The sequence below is a fragment of the Pagrus major genome, chromosome 21 (genome assembly GCF_040436345.1).
Source record: "Pagrus major chromosome 21, Pma_NU_1.0".
Classification (NCBI taxonomy): domain Eukaryota; kingdom Metazoa; phylum Chordata; class Actinopteri; order Spariformes; family Sparidae; genus Pagrus; species Pagrus major.
Genome location: NC_133235.1, coordinates 17,563,611 through 17,581,526, shown reverse-complemented (window position 1 = coordinate 17,581,526; position 17,916 = coordinate 17,563,611). Strand labels below are relative to the sequence as shown.

The 17,916-nt window shown below is 39.8% G+C and overlaps 1 protein-coding gene across 1 annotated transcript; it reads right to left on the bottom strand.

Moving 5' to 3' along the window:
* On the bottom strand, nt 1–17,147 carry mfsd14a2 (major facilitator superfamily domain containing 14A2). Its single transcript, XM_073490646.1, has 12 exons — nt 16,951–17,147; nt 13,390–13,485; nt 10,537–10,599; nt 8,877–9,004; nt 8,391–8,505; nt 8,006–8,224; nt 7,318–7,431; nt 6,243–6,314; nt 5,524–5,636; nt 3,962–4,059; nt 3,649–3,806; nt 1–3,562 (listed from the first exon to the last, which is right to left on the bottom strand). The coding sequence occupies exons 1-12, from the start codon at nt 17,032–17,034 to the stop codon at nt 3,350–3,352; spliced, it is 1,473 nt and encodes a 490-aa protein (XP_073346747.1). The 5' UTR covers nt 17,035–17,147; the 3' UTR covers nt 1–3,349.
* Between the last annotated feature and the right edge of the window lie 769 nt (nt 17,148–17,916).

Here is a 17,916-nt window from a genome sequence, read left to right as displayed (position 1 = left end):
TTTCATTGTACAATAAACCTTTAATAAATAGTTTGTCATTAGTTTCCCATATTTACATAATAACCACCATTTACTTATGTTGCCATACTCATTTCTTGGCTAATTTTAGGCACACAGAGAGGGGGTTCAGGCCACAAACCACATCGCACTAAAAACAGGAGTGGCTAGCAGGTAAGTCTTGAGAAATATATAATAATAATTGCACCATACAACCAAATAGACCAAGAGGTGGCCGTCTCCTTGAGCAATAAATATATACATTTGCTGTACGTACAGGTGATTTTTGTACATTTACAGTCGTCTGCTTGGGAGCTGTACGAGTGCACATGGGGCTGGTGCAGAATCTTACCAATTGAAGTAGGATCTGAAGTTATGGGTTTACCAATGTGTTCATCCAATAGATGATACAATAAAAAATGATATTCAGAGATTAAATCAACACCAATGGCCTCCTGCCTGTAACACCCCCTCTGAAATAATAAAAATTATGACAGGTTAAGTCGAAACCTTGAGGGTAAAGCGTGGTCAACGTGTACAGCTTGGCTTGGAACATTCAGTGACTCTTGTTACGATCTATCGATAAATCTGGGAAAAATAAACGTATCAAATGTAACTCATAGTGATGAAATGCTTGTTATCAAATAAAGACCGAGACTGAAAACAGACAGATGGACATTCGGATATTTACCATCTAGCCACAATGTCAAAAAGACTCCTAAAAATGTCCGGATGAAGTTTTAAAAAGCTATAGAAAATAGCATTAAAACTTAAATTTTCAGTCAAAGAAATTAAGACAAGAGAAAACAAAACGAAAAAAATCCAAATCACTCAAGTGCACAAGCACACATACACACACAGTATGAAAAAGCAAACCAAAAAAAAAATTTGGCACAAAATATACAACAAACATTTCTCTTCAGATAGATGTTAAACAGCATGAATCCCCCCCGTTAGTGACTATTCCTTATCAGGTTGTAATTTCTCTGGTTAAATGCACTTGAGGCATTTATAAATTAACTGTTAAAAATTAGAACAAGGATGATTTACCAGTTTCAGACACAAAGGGAACACAGTGTCACTGATGGGAAGCTGCAAAAAAAATAAAAAGCCTAAATTAACCAATCATGGAACTGCAGCAGATTCAAACCTGCAGTTCAACCTGCGCCACCTACTGGCAAAAAAGGGAACAGCATCGCTTACACCTGCAGACAGACTTGCACCTTCTACCGGCAAGAAAAATAACACGTGCTGTTGTTAACGTTCAGGCTCTGTCTTATAAGTGTGCACATTTGTTCCAAGTTTTACATTTAGTTTACAATTTGTTGACTGGATTATATTTACTAATTAATTCTGGGACAACTACAGAGTTCACAATGTTCACAAGGTCATCTTGTAACCGATGACCTCAAGCACTGTCTTGGCTACTTTGCAGATTACGGTTTTAAAAATGTAATATTCAGTGGAGGCTAGATTGTTTTGATGGTTTTAAAAATGTTTCAATTATCTACAGCTGTTTTTATCTACTGGTTTTATTTTACAGGCATTTTTTTCATGTTTTGGTAATCAGGATTGGTTCATTGGGATTGGATCACTATTATTTAAACGTTTTTATGAATGAATACATCTAATTTTAAAGCTTGATTTCCCTTAAATATGCTATATGTTAGCATTCATAGCCAACAGGTGTTTGTGGGAAATGTCAAACTTTAAAACACTAAAAACAGCTTTTTTTTACTTTACTTGCCTGCACTGGGCAACAGATATTGTGTTCATTTACAAGTCTGAACTACAGTGTAACTTCCTTTTTTTCTGTAAGTGGTGCAGGTAAGCAATACAGAACTGATCTGACAATAACCAAGCAGCTCCCCCTTGTGGAAATGGGAAGCCTGTTTAAAAGCCAGTTCCAGAGGTGCTTCACATCTAAAATTGTAATCATCTGTTGTTGTTGTTTGAGAAATGTGCAGTGCCTGTTATCAAATGTTTGTATGGAAGCTTAAAGAAACCGTTTCATAATTCAAATCCAGTTACCACTGTAGAAATCTTCATCCACCACATTACATCACACTCACTTTGAATGATCTACTGCAGCAGCACGAGTGATATTCAGTTTAACCTAATGATATTAATTCAAGACTCTGTAGTAACAGTCAGTGCCAACACTGACATGCCGATAGCAACGCTCTAGCTCCTAATGGTCCAGATGCTTTCAAAACAAAAACATGGTTCTGTAAGCCTTAACCCTGATGGTGATAAATGTCAGGAAACAAAGCAACAGGAAGGGCATGAAAACAAAAGGAATAAAAAGTGCAACGGCTCCGATGGGAGCGATAGCGTAAGATTACAGAGCCTTCTCAGACCTCGGTCTTCATACAGGTTACGTAATTAATATATATATACATATATATATTAAGTCACTTCGAGGCAACATTTGTTTGTTGAATAAGAACTTGAAGCACAACTAGCCTTCAGTTTGAACAGAGAAAAATATACAACCCAAACTGTACTACTTATCTAGAGAATGGCAAGTAAACATTGAAAAACGGTTTCAGCTAATAAAGTGGTCTCTCTTGCACACTTCACTCTGTAAGAAGTGTGTTGTTTAGACAAAGTGTGGTCTTCCGAAGCATTTATATCTGAACTGATTGACCCATCCTAACCTAGTTTAGGCAGCGTCCCCTCCAACACTGGTCTGCAGAGACTTCACTCACAGGTTTACAGTTGCCGTGCTTCCCTGCTGAGCATGCAGAGGAAGAACTGTGTTCCCTTCTTGGATGCTTTAACAGAGCTGGAGTCGCAATGACAAGCATCTGAGCAGATCTTAGCTCATAAAAGACTGTTAGACAAGTGCTCATCTAACTGTTTGTTACACTTTTGTTGGACAAACAGTTGCCACTTCACCAGCTACAGGAGTATGAAGAATCACACAGGGATTTAGTAACATTTGAGATATACGTCACTCACACTTTAAACCAAATCACTTCTGTTCTGTTTTGCAACAGGAAAGGGGGGAAAGCTGTTGTATACTCCACTCTGTTACTGGTTCATAGAAACCAAGGATTAGAGTCCAGCTCAGCCAAGTTACACACACCTTTCCACTGCAGCCCGAAAATACTCAGCACACTCTCTTTATGCAGAGTCCTCACAATACCCTGCTTTAAAAAAGAAAAGGGCTGCGAAGGAAGGAGTGCCCACTTTTGTGCTGTGGACACAAACACCTCTTCGTGGCACTTGAGTCTGATGTGTGCCTGAGGTGAGACTGTGTCCATGTGGTAAAATGAATGTGTATCAGTCCATGTGTGCGGGGGGGTTGTTGGGTCGGAGCGAGGGTGTCTGCCCCCCTCAGCTGAGGCTATACGCTGCTGTCCTCTAGCAGCGGCTCTTTGCCCTCGGCCCCGCTGCCTTGAGGGCTGTGGGAGTGGCTCTGTGCCCCGTTGCTGTGCTTCTTATAGGCGCCGGGCCTCATGCCGGGCCCTGTGTGCTCTGGGATAAACAGGGCCACCAGCAGAGACAGCAGCACTGAGCATGCACCAAACAGGAAGGGAGGACCTGGGATGATGGCACTCTAAAGACAGGACAAAGGAAATGTTTAGTTGAAGTACAGCCTTCATATTGTGTTTGATTTGCATGTAATTTATCGTTCATGCTCACCTCATCAGTGGGGTTGGCCATGTTGGATTTGGCACCTTTCTCAGAGCCATCTGTGTCAGTCAGCTCCACGTGGAACAAGTAGAAGACAAAACCGTAGAGAGCAGGGCCCAAACCATTACAGAGGCCCCGAATTCCAGTAATCATACCCTGGACAACACCTATATAGGCAAACAGATATAAATGGAATACTGTCAGCAAGCAATTATCTCCACCACTGTTCTGAAACATCCAAATGTTGTTTCTTTACTATCTTATTACTGTACATCAAACACTGATTCTCGCTTGTTTCATGAAATAGATAGATGTCCCTTACCTTGTTGGTCAGGGTCTGCATTACGGGACACGATGGCGCTGATGGCAGGGAAAGTGATGCTGGACATCGCTGCAACAGCTCCAGCAGCCCACATCATCCTACAACCAACAACAAACATATGTTAAGGATACAAAGAGAATTATGTTTAACCTTTCAAAAATGGGATTCATACATTTATTTCAAGGAAGTGAAAGGGCGTACTTGGGCTTAAATCTAATAACGATCTGTGACTAAACTACAGCTATATAACCAGCAGTGATTGAGCCTTTAATGTCCAAAATGTCAACTTTAATTTGAGATGAAAAAGAACATCATATTCCAATTATGAATAACTAAAAATCATGAGAATAATGACCACTTCTATATTTCCTATCATCAACTGACTGCTTTAGAATTCTGGTCATTTTTAGGCAGAGACAGCAGATGGAAAAGTTTCTGCTTATTTTTTGTAAACACTGAAAGGACTCTCCTCTTAATACATAATAAGGCCAACTTGACCTTTATTTAACTTAATTTCTTGGGTATTGACCAAAGCAGAGAGGAGCAACAAGGAGACCTGTTGTGAATGTTTTCTTTCAGAATCAATAGATATCATGGTCGCTCAACCTTCCCCCTTCAGGCCAAAACAACAACAGAAACTGGAGAAGTCGTTATGATCCCTCTCATGAGAAATGAATCTGATAGTGTTACCTGTGTATGTGGGTGGTGGCTGTTTGGTAAAAACACCATTTTTTATGTTTACAGGTTTCCAGTGAATGGACAAACAAAAACACGAGTTGTACTACTGCTACTGCCAATTTAAAAAATATCTGTTCATCCATTGTAACCGTTTCATTGCATTTACAATGATCAAACAAAACGTTCAACATTACGCCACTTCATTGACGCTTTTGAAAGAGTCCCAGTTACAGGATTACAGTGTTACCACCTAGCTGGTGAAAAGCTTTTGAGTGAGACTATGCTACCCTCTGGTGGTTTGTCAAGGCATTACAATACAGACAGTGACGATTACAAGGAGCTCTTCTCATTTCTGTATTTTGTGCCTCTGTCTCAATTCCTAAAATGCATCTCGAGGGGATAGGAGGCTTGTTGGTGGAGCTGTGGGCGAGTTTCACTTTACTTGAAAGGTTAAACAAAACATATGATTATTCTCTATCCAGCAGTGCAAGTTAAATATTTGCCATTTTATAGAGGTTGAATGAGCCACCATTAACTGATTCAGAGGTATTATTGTATAAGACTGTAACGACTGTGGTTTTGCACTATGCTGCAGGAAATGCTTAGTCATCTTCCTTCCTCGCCTGAATTATCTTCGCTGTGTGATTACTTTCTACTGTATCACTAATATCTTCTTTTGAAGCCTGCTCGCTGACCGCCATGGTTACACACATTACAAGTGATGCGGATGGAAGAACTGATGGTCCAAACTCTTCTTTCAAGAATCAACAAAGCAGATTTCTAAATGAATCTTTGGTTCTTTGTGTGTGGAGTCTCTGTCCCTTTGAATGAATGTGGTGGAACGGGGACGTGTATGTTAGAAATAAGGTGTGAAGGTTACTGACCAGGGCTGAGAGCCGAAGCCGTACCACGCCAGCTGGAGGATCTGGAAGCCGAGGCCGAGCAGGATTGTGTTCTTATTCCCTATGGAACGCATCAGGATCCCCAACACCACCGTCTGCAAAAACACAACGCATGACAAGGGGCATTAAGTCATGTAGCAAATGGGTGTAATAATTCTAATATCACCCAAGGTTTGACTCTGACAGAGTTGGAACAATTAGTTTCTTAATCAATGAGCAGAAAATGTATCTGCAGCAATATCTTCAGTAATTGTTCAAATATCCAGCGTTTTCTTTGTCTTCTCTGAGAGTGAACTGAATAAAATCTGTGTTTTGGGCCATTTTTTTGGGACAAAACAAGCAATGTGAAGACCCAATTGTTATTTTTGTCTACTCTGTACACACTCCATCCTCTTAGAAGAGCCTTTCCTTAAGCTTCTTCCTTTTTTCCCTGTTCAAGTTTTTTTTTTTTTGTGGAGACTTTTTCCAAAACATGGATCTAAGGACAGAGGGTGTGGTATGCTGTACAGATGGAAAAATTCTTTGATACAAATTTGGGATATACAAATAAAATTTGACTTGACTCTAAGTTGTTACCTTGGGCTCCAGGAAATTAAGAAGGGCATTTTTAAATATAAAAACCTTCTAAACCGTCAAACAAAAAGGAGAATATGGCTCAATATTACATGTATTCCAACAGCAAACGTGTACTTTTTCAGTACCTGAGCTAGTATTGAGAGGATCCCCACCACAGCGATAAAGGCAGCCACTGTCTCTGATGAGAAGCCTATGACCTGAGGGTGAGAGAGCGTTCAGATAACACAGGTTAGGACATGCCAGGAAAAGCACAGAAACAAGCACACATTTCAAACACAAACCATCCATCTGTCTTTCACCAAACACAATGTAAGACTTGGGTTTGTTTGTGGCTTTTTGTGAACACATGCTGTTTACTACTGCACAACACAAAGTGTTTCTCCTTTAACTCCTCTTGTTTTCTCTGGTGTATTTAGGTCAAATATGCAGCATCAGGAATAGGGCAGCTGGAGCGAGGCGTGTATAATTTATGACAATGAATGTGGAAAGATATACGAGAAGCAACTTCTGCATGAAAGGAAACAGGAAGGTGTGTAGAGTATTGTTCGCCCCAATGCTGCAGACCTACTTTGCCTCCGTTTTCAAGATGGTCGCAGAGGAGAGAACTACTGTATGGGGGAGTGTGTGTCAGACCTGCCCGACTGGTTCCTCTGACACTGTTTACACATTATAAGCAGTCCTTACTTCAAGCAGTTTGGAAAAGGAGCTCACACCTTGTCAGTTTGTCTCAAAGCTGCCAGCTGCTTCAAGCTGTTACTGTACCATTACATAAAGACTGCAGCTGTCCATTTCTGTCTACCTGTGTTTAAAATACATTAGTTTTCCTGGATTAGCATTTTGCGGAGACACACTGAGACAGGCCGCTCAGCAAACCTGCTGATACGATCTTAAAGCAATGTAGGTTAAAGTGTGTGCTGAGATTATTCCCTGAGCTTCGCAGTTGCAATTTCAGCCCTTTATTACGAACATAATGGAGAAAGTACGATGCTGTCACAAACAATATGCACATATTATTCATAATTGTACTTCTCCAGTAAAAAAGCATAAAGTTTTCTTTTTAAATCCATTTTACTCTCTAAAAATATCTGTCTGATACCACAGAGACATGTGACAGGTGAGTGTACATGATGTTTCAAAACAATGTTTGTGTGTATAATATCTTGATGTTTTCCTGTGTAAGCAGGGAGAGCAGAGTTTTACCTGTCTGAGATATAGGAAGAAACTGGAGTACTGGCCGGCCTCTGGGAGGTAGGAGAGAAACACTGTGATACAGATGAGGAGCACCGTAGAGTCCTGGCCCACCTTACGGAGAGACTGGCCAAGAGAACAGCAAGAAACCATTTAATTTGTTGCATAGCTAAAGCATTAATATGATGTCAGTGGTGTTCCTGACATGCTCTGCACCAAGGTCAGCCAATTTAATAAGCCTTCAGTATTAAAAGACACCTCTACTGCCCAAAAGTCCATTTCTCGCACCAATATGCACATATGCACCCCTACACAGCAAATAGGGCCAAAATGGGACCAGATCTACATATAGAAAGACTGACAGAAAAACAATGCTACCGTGACGAGCATTGTCATTTACATTTACTTAATTTACTAAAATAAGGGATTCTGGCTATACATCAGAGTGTTGCTACGCAGGAATTAATGACAGAATTGAAAAAAGTTGAATTTGAAAAAAATTTGACTGAGAGCAACCGGCACTTGCATATAAATTGCAGCCTAATCAAGTGCTTTCCCAGCATGAATTGCTTTGCTATGACGGAAAACATTCAGTTCATTCACTCCAAGATCTGTTACTGTGAAGTAAAAGCTTAATGATTATCGAGGCAAACATGTCTTTATTTCAATAAAACACACTTAGTGTTATGTTGTTACTCACAGCGAAGGGGTCTGCTTGTTCCCAGGAGATAGGTGCTCCCCATGATGCCGGCCTCATCTTCTCTGGCAGTGACTCTGGTACGGCCACCAGGATGAAGCAAATGTCAAGCAGAGCAATAGCTGTGGCAAGAATCACCACTAATGTGTCACCGTAGGCCACAGACAGGTAAGCTCCAATGGCTGGGCTGGTAACCAGGCTGGCGGCAAAGGTAGCTGATACCTGGAGGGAGGTAGGAGCATAACTGAGGTTAGCAAAACAGGAAGTGACTGACCTCTCCTTTCATGCAGTTCTCTTTAAAAAAAAAAAAAAAAAATCAATTTTGGCTCTTTGTCAGTTTTAAAACAGTGGTAGACAAATACAAGCGTGATCCTTTACATCTCCTTACCAAACCATATGCTGTGCTCCTCTCATGCTCCTGCGTGATATCTGCCACATATGCAAAAATCACAGAGAAGGTGACGGCAAAGACGCCAGACATGGAGATGACTGCAAAGTACCACCTGAAATAAGGAAAGCGTTTGGGCTCGTCAGCACAGACAAACTAAAATGGTTAAACTAAACAACTCTACATTGCAAATCCTACCTTCATTAAGTCTATACCATGTCAAGACCAGGGCTGCACAATTAATTGTAAAATGATCTAAGTGGCAGTATGACTAAGTGCAATATCCACATGACAGGAAGCTGCAATTGTTCAATAAAAAGGTAAAATGTGTGACAAAACAGAACTATAATGAAATACTGTAGCCATAACAAATCTTGTTCTTCAGATGTACCAAACAAACTTCACATCATGATGATTTTATTTTTTGTGTGTGAAGGACTTAACAAGACTAAATAATTGTATAGAGTTCTCTGTGTTTTGGCTCACCATGGGCTGATCTTCATCAGTGGAATTGGTGCACACGTGAAGAAGACCGTAAGCAGCAAGAAGGACTTCCGCCCCCATACGTCTGACAACGCTCCAATCAGAGGAGCACTCAGAAATGATAATAGGCCCTGGAAAGGGTGGGGAGACAAGGGGGAGGACATAAGAGAGAAAGGGTAGATGCATCAGAAAACTTCTGTAAACGGATAACTTGAGTGAAGTTACCCCTCATAGACTGACAGAGTCTGTGATCTGAGTAAATGCACACACTGTCACAGTTTAACAACTTGCAGGTTTGGTAGAGGTCAATGTACAAAACGTAATCTATGCATGAAACTGCACTTAGAGCTGACTCAAGTGGAAAATTAACACCAGGCACATCTTAAGTTTGCCCTCTATAGCCCTACTGACGTAAAAGCAAACAACCTCTTTACAATTATTTCTATTGTTTGGGCAATTTAAAGTCTTGTATAGGGAACTTTAAAGTCTTGTATCACCAAGCTCTTATAGCTGGCAGACTGGAAAGAAAAGATTTATCATACTCTAAATAAAGAAATGAAGCCAGAGGAACAAGACAAGCACCTCAGGCCTGCTGGTGTGAAGTCTGGAGGACATAGCTTACTGACTGACACATGGTAAAGAGACACAAAATTATCTTACTTTGATAATAAAAGTATCTAAAATAATGGTTCTTTTTTTTGTCTCAAGAAAACAATCAATTTTAACATACAAACAACAGATTGTCATATGTGGTTTATGGTGGTCAATAATAGATTTGTCAAATGAATTTAGCTTCAAAACATCCTCTCTCATTTGCAGACTGATTATTTCTTGATTAGAGAATAATATTTTTTGTCAACATCAAAACAGCCGGAATGACAAGAAATAGAAAATCTGTCCTCTCCAACTATCATTAGACGCACTTTCCTTTCACCTGAATAAAGACTGTCATGGTGCATTTGAGGCACTTCACCCTCAAAGGTGCTTCAATGAGCTATTCTATGGCCAGCAGGGGAACCTGCTGTGGTTACGGGACAGCTTGCAGGTGTTAACATGTCAGTGAATTAGTGTCATGCTCCTGCATGAACAAGAACACACACACTCGGCAATTCTTCCAAAAGCACGACAAACTTGCAGTGCTGAAGGAGGATGTTATTTAACAGCAGCTAAAAACACAAAAAGCACACGTCTGGTGGCATGCTTTACAGTATGGCTTTATGTAACCAGAAAGAGAAATATATTTAGTATTTGATGAATCTACAACTGTTACAAATTGCAAAAAAAGATAAGAAAAGGCAAAGCATACAAGTCATTACAGTTCAAACAACACAACAACACTCAAAACTTGTAAGGGTAGCAGCGCTTCCTGAACTCAAAGTTTGTTAGAGCGCTCTTTGGATAAAGATACAAGTAAACATACAAATGACAAGAAAACATGGTATTTTAGTTGTTTAAAAGAGAGTTCCTTGGAGTTTTTGTTGGGATTTTTATGAACACAATGATAATTCTTGCTAATGAGATATTGTCAATTAAATACTTAAGATAACTCGCTCACATGCAAGCAGGAGTGCGTTTTATCAACTTGCACGCCTCACTGTTATATTTCTGTTATGAGAGATGGAACATCCAGTAGTAACTCTGTTTGTGTGTACTGATGTCTTACCTTGACACCATGGATAAGCCCATTCATCAGGAATGTGTGTTGGGGGAATGTCTGGTGTAATACCTGGAGAACAAACACAGATAACGTCAGATGAAACCACTTAATCCACATAGTCTGCGTCACATTTCATACAATGATCTGCAGAGTTCAACGAAGGCTAGGGAGTGAAACAGGTGTGACGCCACTGAACAAAAATCTAACAGCTGATGGAGGGTTGAAATATAAACCATGAAATCAATCACTGAGGCCCATGGAAAAAAATGGATGTTCAACGTAATAAATTTAATATAGTATATTGTACACATGTGCATTAAACATACATATTTAATATTTTATGTTTGTTGACACCTTTTTACTAGTCTCTGGCCCACATGTAGAGAATGATTCAACTGGTTTGGATTCATTAGTGTTTTCTGTCATAAAACAACCTACACATAATACACTTTCACCTATTCACCAGGAAAACACAAACAAAAGCTCACTGATACAAACCCACTGTTTTGTAACAGATTCTCACTTTATCTGTTAAGCCTTTCCAAATTTTAGCCCCCACAGATTCAAAAGATCCAAAAGTATCACATCTTTGATTATTTTTCCCATCATTCCTCAACAGAGGGTCTGGATGAATGGAGAGATGAGAGCATAGTCCCGACTACATGAGGCACAGTATACCGATTTCTAGTTCGGTCAAACACCTGTAAATTCTCTGGAACTGGAGTGACATGCTATGATCACTCTGCAGATACACATGGTTGCGATTCCTCACGCAACACCAAATCATCCACACTCAAACACACACAAACACATTAAAAGAGAGAAATTCATCCAAGGAAAGACTGTAAAAGTTGGTGCTGTTTTGTTTACCCCTGAGAGATGCACTCACACACTCAGACATCCAAGCAGTCAAGTGACCTAAATAGTTTCCAAACTTCTGATTTTCCAGTTTTCGTCTGTACTTATTGTTGTCATGGTTACACACTTCATTCATGGTTATTGCTAGGCTGGAGTATTTTAACCTGTTACAAGCTGTTCATTTCATTATTCTCTTGGTGAATATGATCATCAGTCTGAGTGTAGGTAGCTTTAAGGCCCAGTTCAAACCTGATATCCTGTACGCACTTGACAGTAAGAGCTGTGTAATGTCAGGGAGCAAAATCTCTCTAACATCATGTTACAACATTTGACTTTCAGTGTCATCTGATGTTTTTAGATGATTAACTGTTTTGATCGGAAACTGCTTCGTTGTCAAACTTTCAGTGCAGACTCGGAAGTACTAAGAGAGTGCATACATTTATTTTAATTGCAGAAAATGTTAAACATTTTCTTAATTTGGCAGTTGGATCTTGTTTTACAGTCAAAAAAATAATGAAATAATAAAAGTTAACTTTGTGTATCACAGTCTTAAAAAGCCATTAAAGCTTTTATTATAGCCCTTCTTAACAGAAAATATAGAGTACAACTTTTCTGTTTTTGACCATGCTTGGTTTACAGCTGCTGTCCAACAGAGAACAGTAGTTAAGTATTTCAGGATATTTACAACTCAACAATGTGCTTATAAATACCCTATTTTTATGAGAATGTAGGTGAAAGGGGCGTTCACATAGTCAAAATCAATGGGATGTTGCGTTCAAAGTCCATAACAACAGTGTTCAAGTGTCATTGACACTGGTGTGGGAACATGAAACCTTGGTTTAATTTGAAGCATGTGAAGCTTCATAGAGGCTGAACAACAGGATCTGGTTATTGTTTAGGGGTACAGAGGGAAAAGCTTGTGGCATGGTTAAGAATCCCCTCTCTTCCTCTGGGAGTCAGTTACCCAACACACACAGACTGTGAATGCTCAGTGAAGGCTGTTGCTGCAGGATACTAATGAAGCAGTGCGCTCATTGGGGGCAGTGAAGCAGTCCCTCTCATCTTCAGTCGCCCTCTGATTAGTCCAAAATGCAAATCCTGCCACCGCCCAGGGATCTTGAGGGCAACAAACCCCCAGTAATTAATGCTCAACAGTTACAACCACCTCTTCAAACAAGAGACAGCTGAAAAGCATGCATTGCATAAGCCTGTCTGGTTCGCATCATGTGGCTCACAGATGTTTGCTCATCATTTGTTTTTAGATAGCAGTCTCTACCTAAAGTCATTCACACTGGTGGAGAAAAACATAGGTACAAAAAACTGGAATGAAGTCAATAAATATAGAGCTTGTCAGAAAAAGGACGACTATTAATACACACTCCCTGCTGGTATGAAATAAAGCACATCATCATTATGAGTCATCTTAGCACTTTTCTTACAAATCAGATCTGTTTTTGAGGAGAGTATCATCTGTGTTTTTTAATTATTGACCACTGATTTTCTGGTGCCAATATTTTACATTTTGGAATGCAAATCATCTAAGTGATGCTGTTCGAGCTGCTTGTAGCAAATACTTGAAACCACACTACTCTGTAGTAGTAGCACTGAGGTGAATGTGTGCCGTTTCGCTGGCAGGCATCTGTGCCGTGGCCTAACAACACAAACCAGTGACCCCCTGATAAGCCTTTTCAACAAAGAACTGGTGCTTAGACAATATGACTGTTTGATGCCCTTTTCATATTTCTCAGCCCATTAGCGCTTGGCAAAACATCTGCTAACACATACGCACAGAAAAAAATAAAACTGCGTCACACAGAGCCTCACTCATTTGATTAGAAATTCAATCATTCATAGACACTGATGGGCCTTGTGTAGTTCCAGTCAATGGGAAATGCCACTCTTTGGCAAGGTTTGCAGAGAAGAGAGGTGTAGGCGTATGAATACATTACAAATTGTTACTGTATGTCAGTTTACATAATAGTGTCTCTATGTGAGGCTTACCGTAAGCATCGGGGTGGTAAGGAGACCCCATGCAAAAAACTCCAGGAAGATGACCACCACAGCATGGTAAACACTGGGCTCACCGATTCCCTGAGGCTGGATGGAGACACATGCAAATAGAAAGGCATTAGCTGAGAAGCAACAAACAGTTTAGCATGCATCAAAGTGCATTTTAGTGGTAACACATTAACAGATCGAACTGTAAAGTGGAAATCTATTCAGAGGCAGTATTTGTGTGATGATACTAATCACATGATCCAGTTGGACAGCCCGCATTTAGGAAATTTCTCTTACCTAACTGCGGGCTGTCCAACATGAGATATATTGTCTTAGCCTATAAAGTGCTGGGTGTTGAATTAAAAAAGCCACCAATCATATTAGAATTGCTGTGCCTGTTTATTCTTCCTTTACTTTAAAATTTAAATGTATATTTTTCATATTTCAAACAATTATTAGATCATCACCCACATAAATAATTTGATTACTATAGGAAGGAATTTCGAGATTCAGAGTAACTCCATGAAATGCACAGTTTGTATTTTTGCTAAAGGTCTCATAGAGCGCATACTTCAGTCAAGGCCCAACAGTACCCTTTCGCACTCACTCATAGATACCAGCCACCTAAGCAGGCCTGATTTTTTTTATCTAGATCCATTCAAAATGTTTGTATCTGTCCCTTCATCCAGATCCGCAACAAAAAGTTAATGGGGTCACAAAGAAAAAACAAACAAGGATGAAAACATAACCTTTCTTCCTCACTCTCTGACAAATCATCTGACTTTTACCTGGAAGTTAGAGCGATAGGTGACCAGACGAGTTTGAACATTGTTGGAGACATTTTGGGATAATGTCAGTAAACAACTCAACTAAATATATAACAAAGGTCTGGTTGTTTTTAGACAATTTTAATGCGGAAATATCATACATTATATCTTTAAGGTGATTTCACAAGTTGCTTGATAATATTTGCTGCATCCCTCAGACAAGTGGGAAATTAGAATATAACAGAAAAGGTAGTTTTCTACACCGATGAATCTTCAGAGAGCCTTGTGACAAACCGCAGCTGAATATAATGTTAGAGCTGTATATCTGCTGCCAAACTGAAGTGGTTTTAATTTTTCACTGCCACGAGCCATCCTGTTTTTTCATCAACGAATTGCTTTGTTTCTGTTCTATAACATGAGTTTTATGGTGCCTGCGCAGCACACACACCAAGACTTATCTAAAAGTGGGTGAGATCTGTGGCTCTAATAATCCAGCCATACTTACTCTAATTACAACATGAATGTGAGCGAGACAACGCAGTTAAGCTGTTTACATGACATCTGCAGTATTAGTTATATTGCCGTACTCAGATTACAAATGAATTTCGTTGAGTAGAAACAAATACACAAATTTAAACTAGAGAAAAGGATTCATTGAATTTCACATTCAGTGCCATCGTTTATTTTGTTGACCATTTACTGACATACCTCTTTATACTATATAAAATAATACTTCAGTATTTAAGTAAAGCGCTTCTTCATTTAAATTTCACAATCAAGAACCAGCGGTTTAATATAACAGGTTTATATTCTGTGTGATAGTTTACTGAGACACTCTTAATACAGATCTATATCTGTAATGAGTAAAACACAAATATACACTCTTTTAATATGCATAAATCCCACTCTGTGGAGAAGAAGTCACTTTACTGCAACACTGTAAAATCTATACAAATCTGCAAGGTGAAGAGACAGTACAGTAGCATGAGTTTAGATGCTGAGGTTTGGCAGGAAACAAAGCGAGGTGTGATAATTACGGAGACTGTAAAGTAGGCCAGGGCCAACTTAAAGATGCTTGATGCAAGTTTACTCTTGTGGGTTGTCATTTCCCCACGTGGAAGGAGTGAAAACTTCTCAGGAACCAAATCTACAAGTATGGGTATGACCGACTGGGGAGCAAGTGACAAACCAGAGGAAACCCACACCCTTTCTCGTTCTATGACTGGTCTATCACAGATCACACCACCTGCTTAACTGCGAAAATAAGGAACGATGTTTAACCGTCTCATTATATTGATGTTGCAACTTCCTCTCCATTGAACAGACGACCAGAGCTCATATTTTGCTATTGACTTGTGAGTCTGTAAGCCGATTTGATGGTCTGGCTGGATCGAGGGCTGCATGTGGAAAGTGAAATCTTAATGGCTGAGTGGTCAGACCTAGCTGCGGTCATACAGTAAGGCAATAACAATAATCTGACTTCGTTGGAGAAGAGCAACATCATGTCAGGTGTTTAAAATATTTCCAGACCAGACTGTCATTGGGACGACAGGAGCATTAGTGAAGGAAAACAACAGTTTCTGGTTTTCTTCATTATGATTACAACTCTGTGTGTCGTTTTATGAATATCCAGCATGTTTGGTATAGCCGTCCAACTGATTACATAACCAGCACCGATGCTTCACTGTATTTATAACAATCCTTCCATTCTCACGCTTTGCCAAACGCCTAATTTGTCACAAGCATTACTTACACTATCTAAATGATCCAAATAACTACAATCACTGATATGATACTAAGCCGACTATCTGAGCTGTTCTGAGGAAGTCTGAAGCACCCAGGTAAGAGCATCTCATCACATTACATGACGGTATCATCATACCCGGACTACAGGAGTCAGTGTACCAGAAAAATAATTATAATTGTTTCAGAAACAACAAGTCCTGAGTGATAATTAACCAATCATTAGCACCATATCCCGAATAGCCATGTAGTTAAAAAGCTATGCTGTGTACACAGCTGGTGTTAGCTTCAGTAGTAATCAATGTTTGTGCTTTCCTGCAATGCTGACTTAAACGTTTTGTTTGCTTGTTTTCAACCAACGTTACCAAACCAAGTGCTAAAATGTCCTGCCTTCGCCCATTTATAAACCACATTATCGTCTAAAAATCTCTTACGCCGTCTGACAAGTTACCTTAATTTGTCCCTTAGATTATTAGCTAGGTAGAACAAAGGGTAGCTAGTGGGTCGCTAAGGACATTATCTGTATGTTGCAACAGGGTAAAAATAACCCCAATTAAACACATATGCTAGTGAGCTAACGTTAACCGAGCCCCAGGTTTTTGCTTCTAAGTGATGCACTGTCACGCAAGATTTCCCGAGTTTGAACAAACTTAAGGTAACGTTAACGTTAAGTGCCGGTGTAAGTTAGATAAGCTAGTACTCCAGTGTACCTGAATTATTGTGGGGAGCTAAGGAATAACACAGCTAGCGTTTACATTAGCCTGCTAGCGTTACCTGAGCTGACGTGTAAACGACTGGCAAACGGAGGCCGCTAACGTTAGCTAGCTAATGCTAGTTCACAGCTAGCTGTGTTAGCTAGTTAGCGAGGCGGACCCAGCTAACGGTTAATGTACGCCGGGGCAAACTAACAAATACAGAAAACCATAAACAAATGCCGCTTCGACTGTCGCGTTTTCATGAAATAAACAAGACTGCTAACTAACTTCAGCGGCTGAGAGCCAGCTTGTCTCAGCGGCAAGCTAAGTTAACGAAGATAAATAAATATTTAACTCACACTTCCTCCATCTTTTATTATAATTTTCTTTGCAAGAAGAATGCTGCGGTTCAGCCGCTTTTTCTTCTTTTTCTCCCCCGTCATTGTTAACTTATGTCCATTCTTGGTGTCAGAGGGTCATCGTTGCACCTATCGAAAGAAAAACAATCCGCTGATTTCGGCTACTACACGCATAACACCTCGGTAGTCGGCTCCAGGCAGCTAGCAGCGAGCTAACTAAATGATGATTTCTCATCCCCACCTCACTTCCACCCGTCTTCCTGAACGAAGCATTGACCCGCCCTTCCAAAGCAACACCGCTCAACCATTGGCTGCTTGATAAAACATAAACTCCAAACTCTGCCTCTGATTGGTTTAGAAAAACGTTGGTGCTATTGATCCTCAAATGGTCATTTGAGAACGCCACACCGCGGGTTCAGTGTACAAAGAGGAAGTCCCTTATATGGCGAGTCTCTGTGTTTACAAAGAAAGTGTACAAGATGTTCAGCCACTTCCCAGACCAGAACCCAACAACACAGCTCGATCACAGACCACTTCTCCAAAATTCACTTAAAAATTCATGCTTTTACATATGTGCTTTGTTTCATACTATTTTCTCTGTATTACTTTATTTTAAAAGCCTTGCCAGTCACTATTTTTGCCTTTTTAATGTTTTCTATTTGAGTATTTTAATTGATAATTCAATAAGATAGGCTACAATTCAGGAACACAAAAGATAATTTGTTTTGTTTGTGTTCTTAGTGTATTAAGAGATTCAAAATATATATTTTTTTATGAACACAAACATCTGGCAGAAGTTGGAGGGAAATGATTCAAAATGAAATGGGCTGGAAATCTGCCACAGGGTGTGTGCAGCTGCAAGAAATTAACAGTGAGTCACTACAAAGAACGGGATGTTTGGATTCCTGAAACACATGCTTAGTAAAGATCAAACTAACCAGGGATGTACTATCACAAAGAACGAAA

Bases quoted from the DNA above. Each gene is read 5' to 3' on its own strand.
- mfsd14a2 (XM_073490646.1), bottom strand. From the start codon at position 17,034: ATGACGGGGGAGAAAAAGAAGAAAAAGCGGCTGAACCGCAGCATTCTT. The intron at 8,506-8,876 runs GTGAGCCAAAAC...TCCTTATTTCAG, and splicing joins CTGATGAAGATCAGCCCATG to GTGGTACTTTGCAGTCATCT. The intron at 8,225-8,390 runs GTAAGGAGATGT...ACCTCCCTCCAG, and splicing joins GGAGCACAGCATATGGTTTG to GTATCAGCTACCTTTGCCGC.